This window comes from Nicotiana tabacum, chromosome 6 (genome assembly GCF_000715075.1).
Source record: "Nicotiana tabacum cultivar K326 chromosome 6, ASM71507v2, whole genome shotgun sequence".
In the NCBI taxonomy this organism is placed as follows: Eukaryota; Viridiplantae; Streptophyta; class Magnoliopsida; order Solanales; family Solanaceae; genus Nicotiana; species Nicotiana tabacum.
In genome coordinates, this window is record NC_134085.1 from 214,494,138 (window position 1) to 214,503,403 (window position 9,266).

A 9,266-nucleotide genomic window follows, 5' to 3' on the forward strand; every position below is an offset into this window, starting at 1 on the left:
ATTTTGATATCTTTTCCACTTTTATTTTTATTCTCGTTTTCCCTTTTTATTCACCACATTATTACTGTACGAATATTTCAATTACCACCTCGAGCTGAAAAAGCACCGTTGTTTCTCTCCTTTCGATTGTTTTTTTATCTTTCTATTTTTGACATAGTTTGGCATCCGCGTGAGCATAATTACAGAATGCATAATAGTGTCGCCCAAAGTGAAAACCAAGCAAGTGTTGCTAGGTCCTTGACACAATGGCCGATTGGACCCTTTTCAGAAAAATATCACAGTGGTGGAGCCCAATTATCAAAATTGAAGATAACAAACTCCCATAGCCATGATTTGATATCACATCACATCATTTTCCTTCCATGTGGTCATGTGGTCCTATTAACATTACTTACCTAATATTACCAGCTCTAATATAATGACATTCTATATCTCTACCATGGGGGGGGGGGGGGTTGAATATGCATCTTTTTACTAGTTTTACTTGGATTTTCTTGGACAATGACAATGGTGTTCTCTAAACATGACATGCCAGGCCTCTTGACAATGGCGCCTTGGAACAAGTATATGTATCAGCAAGGTACAAAATACACTCACTACTCTGTGATGAAGGGTAAACATGAGTGAGTTTTGACAGCTAAGACCTATACATTGCCGAGAAAAGAGGCCAAGGATGACAGTGAAGAGACAATACTCGGGGAAATTATTTTCCGGGCCTTAACTAATTGAAAGAATCAAGAATGAACAGCCCTTACTTATTATGTTGAAGCACCTCCAGCTCTTGAATAGAGTTGGTTTTTAGCTTTGTTAGTCACCTGCACGCTGCTGGGGATCGAGATCAGATCAACAGCTCCCTGGATTCGGCTACTTCAGAGTATATGATCTTGTTGTTTGTTATGAATCCTCACTGTCAAAATACCTGTACTTGATTTCTTTTCTGTATACCGTGTGAAACGGTAGCACCACGCAATCAGTTTCCATTTTTCCTCACTGAAAAGGAAAATAAAAATAAGCTCAGTCAGGTGGTTGGTGAATATAACTAAGCTAAGGCAAGCTGATTTCCAACTGTATGAATGGAGTAACAATCCATGAAATTCATACCACCAACAATATATTAACAACTGATTAGCAATATATTGAAATGTATAAATATAAGTTTTAGCAATTGTTTAAATGGATGTTTCAAAGGAGCCATTTCAATTTGCTATTACTCTTGTTAACTTCCAAATCTAACGACAGTAGCAAGAAAGTTATTGCAGGTCACTCTACCGAAACATATAAATTCAGAGGCCTAAGACATCATACATGTAGTGATTTACAAGGTTTTTCCTAAATAGTGAAACATTTTACCTCTTTGGAACCATGATCGTCGAACAGCTTGGCGGATCTGGCGCTCATGTCTCTCCAGGAGTTCGTCAACTCTGTGTGACTGAGATAGCAAGGGTCCTGAGAATTCAACTTTGTCCCCTTGATCCCGAATCTGTTCAAAGTACAATTCTAAAATGATCAATATAAACCCAATGATAAAATATGCAACTCCATTTCATGACAACAGACTCCAGAGGTTTGTGATTGGCTATACTCTCTGAATGTTACAGTCACAAACATGGCGTCGTAATTATTCTAAAGCACAGACACCAATATTCATTTTAAAAACTATCAGAAGAGGACAACAAATCAATCAAACACATAAAGACGGTAATCTGTAAATTCACTAAGTATTCATGTTTTCATTGAAAGCTCCATGATAGAATAATCTTATCCCTTTATTTTAAGCAGGTGTCAACAGTGTGAATAGAAAATGTGTAATTATTATATTTGAATCCTGAGAAAAGTTTTTGACTAACCACATTGATCTTTTTGAAAGCTGTTTCCTCTTTCAGATAGAGAGCCAGTGACAGTTCTTGTGAGTGGTAGCCATCAGAAGCATCAAACGAGTCTGTTTGCTCTAATTGGCTCCAGTGTTGTTGCATTGCATGTTTGGTGAATTCATAGGTGTCACGGCCCTTGGAATTGGTCCGACTTCCATTTGTAGCTTCACTGTCTTGTCTTTTAAGCTCCAGGTTATTTTTAATATGAAGTGCACCTGAAGGTTCAAACTTTAGGCTTCTTGAACTTGATTTACTCCTCGATCTCATTGACGAATCATCAAAGCGTCTTTTCGCCCATGCAAAACCACTTGATCCAGACACTTGAAGAGGACCTGAAAAGGGGACATCTCCTTGAGATGCATTCTTGATGTGGGACGCCTCGCCCATTGAATCAACTGACGGCTTAGGTCGCACGAGACCTATAATAACATCTGCTTCTCTCTGAGCACCCAGACTACTGCCATTAGTTTTATTAACACCTTGATTTTGGACTGGTAAGTTCTGCAGAGAAAAGTTTCATTTAGTTTTCTCTGCCTATAATATGCAAAGTGAAGAAAAAATGAACTTATAATTTTTTACAGGAAGGAAGAAGAATCCAAGCTGTATATAGGTAGAGAAAGAGAGAGAGAGAGAGAGGACCTCTTCAGGTGCCAGTTTATTGGTTGCATTATGTTTTCTAGTTGACTTTCTGGTTGTCTCGGGTCCACGGGCTCTTCCACTAGGCTTCTTCCTGAACATTCTCATATAATTAAATTGTAACTCAGGAAGATCTATGCAAAAGCTAGAAAATGTAGCAAATGCAAGAGCTTGTGCCAGCGCTAAGGAGCAAGATAGTGACCGTAATTATTATCATACTGTGGAAGTAATCATTCTATCAAAACCAGTTTCGCCATTTTAGTCAGACAAGCTTATACTTCTCTTTAATTGTCATGGTTTTAAGAACATTATTGACCTGATTTTAGTATAATCACCCTTACAAAATGACGGATGGAAAACAGAGGGACCTTGGACAGGGTATATCCCTTTTGTCCAACCATTGTAATTTTCTGTTAAATGTAAATATAACCAGAAGATTATTAAAACAAAATCTCTTTCAAACATAATTATTATCAGGTTCTTACCTTTTTGCTTCTTCGCAATGTTTGGCGTCAATCTCTTTGCTTGGTGGATACTTTGGCAGGCTTGAAGGATCACAAGCATGAGGCTTTGTCTTGAAGTACTAAAGATAGAATTTGGAAGTTACGGAATTAGAGAATTTGAAATTTATGCATTTGTAAGATATAAGAAAATCATTGCAAAAACAGTACACATGTTTAATAAAGGAATATGGAATTATTTTTAAAAAAAGTTCAACTTATAAGATACAGGCAAACTTGTTCTTTGTATCGTTCATTAACAACTCTTACAGGCTTAAAGAAACTAAAGTATATGATACGATAACAGAAACTATCAATACTATATAAAAAACAAAAAAAGGATTGAAAACAATACCTCAGATACAAGGGCAGAAGAGGCAGTTCCACGTTTGTGTGGCTCCACGGAAAGAAGAGTCTCTATGAGTGAGACTGCACTTTTGGTTAGATCTTTAAAGGTGTCCCAAAGACAGCTCTCATAAGGATGCTGTGGCTTAAATAGAGTTGCGTGAGGAAGTTTAGATTTCTTCCAGTAATCATCTGGTGGAGATCCACAGAGCTTAAAGATTTTATGCAGCTGTTCAACCTGTAGCACGAAATCGATTGTTCTGTTGTTACTCATGCAACAAAATACTAAGTATTCAGCTTAATTGGCTAGTCATGAATCAGTTCAGTGAGAAACGTAACTGTGAAGTTTGAACTAGATAGGTGCATTGCGTTATTAAGGAGGATTGAAAAGTATGAGCGTTAAATTATATACGGTTTCCAGACAAGTATGTCATTAATCTTCTATTCAATAGAATAGTGAGAAAAAGTAATTTGAGCAAAGAATTTTTTTCATATCAATAGTAAGTTTGTTTAAAAAGATTGACGGTTTTAACCACTTCAGTGTACTAAGAGATCTAATCATTGAAGGAGGTACCTCAGTTCTCCCCTGAAGAATAGGTTTACCAGTAAGAAGTTCACCAAACACACATCCGACACTCCAAAGATCCACAGAAGCTCCATACTCCGTGGAGCCCAACAAAAGCTCTGGAGGACGATACCATAAAGTGACAACTCGGCTGGTTAATGGTTGCTTCCGTCCAGGGTTACAGAAGTTCGCCAATCCAAAATCTGCAACCTTCAAAATTCCATCATTATTTACCAGAAGATTTGCACCTTTGATGTCCCGGTGCATTACACCCCGAGAATGACAATGCTCGATTCCAGATAACAACTGCTTCATGTAGCATTTAACCTGTAAAATGACGCAGCTCATCTTTTAAAAAACCCCAAAAAGAAAAAAACAGAAAAAGGAGTTCTTACTTAGATATAGGGAGATGATCCCCATCCTTCCCCTTTTTACTATCCTGGAGCCCCGCCCCCCCACCCCCCCAAAAAAATTTGAAAACAAAATGAAAGGAAAAATTTAAACATATATTTTTATTTGTTTTTGCAAACTGCTCATTGAAAAGATTCAGTTGAGAAAGCTGCAAGGTAATGTTATTGAAACGTTAGCAAACCTGTGATTCGCTGAACTCAACTTCTGGACGAGACAGGAGTCCGGAAATATCATGTTCCATGTACTCGAACACAAGATACATGCTACAAGACAATCTGGAGGTAATGAGACCCTCTAATTTAATGATATTGGGATGGTCAAGCCTGCGGAGAATCATAATTTCTCGTGCCATAAATCTAACACTTTCTGGCTCGAAGTTATCAAATCGCACCTTCTTCAGGGCAACTGTCCTTCCACTTTCTAAATCACGTGCTCTGAATACACTGCTGTATGTACCCTGACCAATCTGTTATAGCAGTGAAATGTCACAGGAAAAACCTTCATCAGCTAGAAAACCTAACGTTGCATAACGATATTATAAATTGTTAAAAAGTTTACCAAGTAGGAAGAAGCATATTGACACTAGTCATTTGATGAGCAGCAAATAAAAACGCAATTTAGTTTTCTCCAAGAGTTTTAAAGTTCTTCCATCATTTAAAATTTCTTTAGGTAAATAACATTTATAGTAAGTCTCACATTTCAGCACAGGCCTCCTCCTCTTGATTCCAAAACGTCACCAAATATGTATCACCGTATCAGTAAAATCTTTCTCAATTTTTTTAGAATTGGCAAAATTCACTTATCAGCTCTATGGAACAGTGATCCAAGTTAAATATATGCAGGTAAAGGATGCTGTGGTCAAAAGTTAGCAGAACTAGATAGAAGGTATATAACTTTAAACAGAAGAACCATCAATGCAACAGTGTTCATGGATTTTTTTAAGAGAACGAACGACTTAAGAGACCTAGTTGCCTGTTGTGGGAACTTGTATGATTATATTAAAATAAGCCGAACGTCGCTGTAATCCAAACATTCCTCTAGCTCAAGTGATTTGCAAGGGAAAGAAGCATGTTAACAACTCAGCCTTCATAATTTTCTGGCTTCAAATTGAATTGAAAGAACCATTAAAAAGGCTAGCAGTAAACACTACTACCTCCCAATTCCTTTTCCATTTTGAGATAATGCTTTCAACTAACAAGCAAAAGGACCCCAATGAAGTATAGAACTTTCATTTGTTCTTACTAATTCTAGTTTTCGCTGCCCCATAGAGCCCTATTCTCAGAAACAAGAAAAGAGAAGATAGAAGATAGAAGAGTAGTAACAATGGAGATAGATGTAATTCAATAAATTAACTAAAATCACTAGGAATATATAGATTAAACAGAGTTTCTATTAATTTATTTTTCATGAAAACTACTCACTTCCTAATCTAATATTGCCAAAAAAGGAAACTAACATGTGATATTCTCAGAATTACACAGTAGAAGCTATACGTTACCTGATATATCACAATCAAATGACAAAATACTAATCAGACATCCCTAAAGCCACAGTAATATCACGACAAAATTGAGTAAAGACAACAGGAGTAATTAATAAGGACAAATTTCAGTAGTAAAAAACAAACCTTTTCCAATTTCTCAAAAGACTCAGCTCTGAGAGGAACCCATCCTTGAATAGCTTCCCCTGCAACAGCACTGAGCCAAGCAGGCCAACCAGCAGCCACTTGCTCTCCTTCCACATATTTCTGCAAATTCCCAAGCCTAAAGCTCACTGACTCACTCCCACAACCATTTGAACTCGCCCTACCTGACTCACCCAACTCGCTACCTCCACTCAGTCCTGAGTCAGCCCTCTTCTTCACCTTCTTCAAATCAAAATCCAGTCCAAAAGCACCGCTCCCGACCCGGTCACGACCCGAACCGACATCTTCACTGTCTCTGAGAACCCCTGAATGATCAAATGCAGGTGTTACCGACACTGTTTGCTTGGACGCCACACAACCCATGGTGGACACGTGTCAGTTGCACAGCAACACCATGAGAGCAGCTTTCACTGCAAACCAAGACCAACCCAGATGAAATTATGCTAAATCTTGACGGGGGTCAAGTTTAGTTCTGAGGTAGTAATACAAATTCTGAATTATATTTATATGATCAAGAAAAAGAAACTCTCTGTTCAAAGTCACTTCCTTTTCTCTCTAACTTTTATTTCTGCGGCAATTGCGGAAGGTGAACAAGAGGGGAAAATGAGGTTTTTAATGGGGTTAGCAGTCACAGCAGCAAGCAGCAACGGAATGAAGCGTAATCAACGGGGAGAAAAGGAAATTGGTGGCCTTTTACACTGACGTCCTGCTGCGTTAAGTTGTTTTTATTTCCCTTTTTAATGGGAAAAGAATTGATGACAAAAAAATTAAAAAAAGAATGGGCAGTCTTTGAGAGCAACAAGTCTTTATTGACTTTTATGAGAAATTTAAAATTCTCTAGTCTTGTTTGTTCTTGTATTAGGATATTTCTTTAAAATAGTTTAATTGATGTTTTCCTAGCGAAAAGTTTGAATCCCATATGAAGTGTTTTTATTTTTGGATATACTATATGGTATAGTATGTGGTATTTGAAGATTTGCAGTGTAGACACTGACAAAAAAATAAGGCTGACAATCTCCAAAAAGAACAGGTCCTAAAGGGTGTGAGTTGCCAATAATGTAACGCGTGGAATATACTCTCTGTATAGGATTTTGGAAGGAACTTAGGAACATGTTGGTTTGAGTTGGTGTTGATTAATTACACTATGTTTATAAAGTATGGTTTGGTTCAAGTTTTGTGTAACAGTTGGGGTCTTAATGGATGGGCTGGCAGAGGGCCCCACTTTCGCTTTATAAAATTTGAAGATTATAAATTCTAACCTTATCACCAAATTTATAACTCGTTTTAATTATTAATTGAGAAATAAAAAGTGTAAAATCTAGGTAAAAATTATTTAATTACTCTTAAGACATTATTAATATTGTAGCTTCGCCCCTTTCTCTATGGCGTTGGGAGGAGAGCTATAGAAAGGACAAAGATAAAGTAAGAGAAGTAAGAGGCAAAGGGTGAATAAAGAATGAAAAAGAAAAGGGAAAGTGAATAGAATGATGTAAAGAGGGGGAACAATGAGAGTGGATTTTTCTTTTTAATGCTACTAGCTAGGGCTGTTCATTCGGGTTACCCGAATATCCGAAATTCGAATTCATTCATTTAATTTTGGATTTTGGATTAGATCGGATTAGATCGGATTTTAGATTGTATTTATTAAAATTTCAAATTTCGGATCAGATTCGGATTAGTATATTTTAATCCGATCCGATCCGAAGTGCGAAATTATTAGGGTATATATAAATACTACACTTTAATTTCGGATAGTCAGTACTTCTTTTACATTTTTCTCCAAGCTATTACCTTTACAATTGCTGGATTTAGCTATATTGGCATCATAGTACACTCATTATTGCATAAACATGATTTTTTCTTAATGTATTGCCTCTTTTACAAAGAAAATATACATAGTTTGCTACTTTGAGGCATAATTATACGATCCAAAATCCAATCCGATCCAAACTTAAAATCCGATCCAATCCGATATAATCCAGATCGGATTCGGATTGCATTTTTTAGAATCCGAAATCCGAATCTGAAATGTGCTAAATCCGATCCGCTCCGATCCATGCACAACCTTAGTACTAGCTGTTTCAGTGTTTTTTTTGTTCACTTTCTCCACTAACATTTTATTCTTTCCTTTTTCCATTACATTTCTAAACCCCATTATTTTCTGATCTATTTCAGCTACTCTCATTTTTTGGAGAATGACTAGTGAATAAGGGGAAGGCAAAAAGAAAAATGAAAGAAGCGGTAAAGGGTTTTGGGAGATGTGATTTATATATTAAAAATATGATGGATATAATAGAGTTGTAATTAGATGATAACTCAGATTGAAAAAAAATCAGCTGATTTAGATAAGATTGGTTTCGATTTTATAGTTTTTTTTTTCGTGGAAGAAAAAATATCAATTTTTCTAATAAACAGAAAAGACATAAACAATATCTCGACCCAAGTTTTTCTAGCATGCTCGAGCCGAATTTCATGGCTGGATTATGATGTCAAATCATTTCGAGTTGCCTTTTCAAATATGATGATTACCGTCCATGTGAAAAAAATATACAGTGGATTGCCATTAGCTTCCTTTAGAAATTCCCAAGAGATCGTTTGGTACAATGGATTAAAAAAAAAATCTGGGATAAAAAATTAGTATTGTCTTATTTCTTATTTGGAAACTAATTTTGGAATAGTTATATCATGATTAAAAATAAAATTGAGATAACTTATACGTGCCAGAAAATGAAATAGTAATATTAAGATAAAGCAGTAAAACTGACAATCTCAAAGTTAATACAACATACCAAATACTCCGGTCAATAAGAAATAACTAGGACAATTAATCCCATTATAATTAGTCTTCAAAACAAACGACCTCTAAAAGTCGTGGTGGAATGAATAAGATCCCTTCATCGTTCATCAAAGACTTCGGGCTTGACCTCTCAAAGTAATAAAGAAAAAAAAATATTTCGCCTTTAATGTTACGACACGAATCCGAAAATAGTTTTAAAAAAGCGTCTTTAGAAAATAGTTTTAAAACGAGTACCGGGTGAAAAAGAAATAGTTTTAAAATGAGTAATAGTTTTAAAACGAGTACTAGGTGAAAAAGAAAAAAGCGTCTTTAGAAAATAGTAGAGCCCGTTTGGCAATTAAAATTTTGTCATTTTTTTCGAAATCATTATTTGGCCATAGAATTTTCAATTTTCACTTGAAAATGAATTTTGGAATATTTCAAAATTTTGAAAATCTCCGAAAAGCTATTTTTCAAAATTTCACTCAAATCACTCAAAAAAATTCAAAAAAAACCA

The 9,266-nt window shown here is 35.9% G+C and overlaps 1 protein-coding gene and 1 long non-coding RNA gene across 2 annotated transcripts; one reads left to right on the plus strand and one right to left on the minus strand.

Annotated features, from left to right (window-relative positions):
* Nucleotides 1–468: 468 nt before the first annotated feature.
* LOC107775675 (protein IMPAIRED IN BABA-INDUCED STERILITY 1) lies at nucleotides 469–6,566 on the minus strand. Its single transcript, XM_075256673.1, has 9 exons — nucleotides 5,956–6,566; nucleotides 4,510–4,794; nucleotides 3,927–4,244; nucleotides 3,363–3,590; nucleotides 2,993–3,090; nucleotides 2,511–2,601; nucleotides 1,848–2,372; nucleotides 1,351–1,480; nucleotides 469–990 (listed from the first exon to the last, which is right to left on the minus strand). The coding sequence occupies exons 1-9, from the start codon at nucleotides 6,334–6,336 to the stop codon at nucleotides 971–973; spliced, it is 2,076 nt and encodes a 691-aa protein (XP_075112774.1). The 5' UTR covers nucleotides 6,337–6,566; the 3' UTR covers nucleotides 469–970.
* Nucleotides 6,313–6,940, plus strand: LOC107806059 (uncharacterized). Its single transcript, XR_001652574.2, has 2 exons — nucleotides 6,313–6,450; nucleotides 6,560–6,940. It is a non-coding gene; the product is annotated as an uncharacterized LOC107806059 (long non-coding RNA).
* Nucleotides 6,941–9,266: the final 2,326 nt, after the last annotated feature.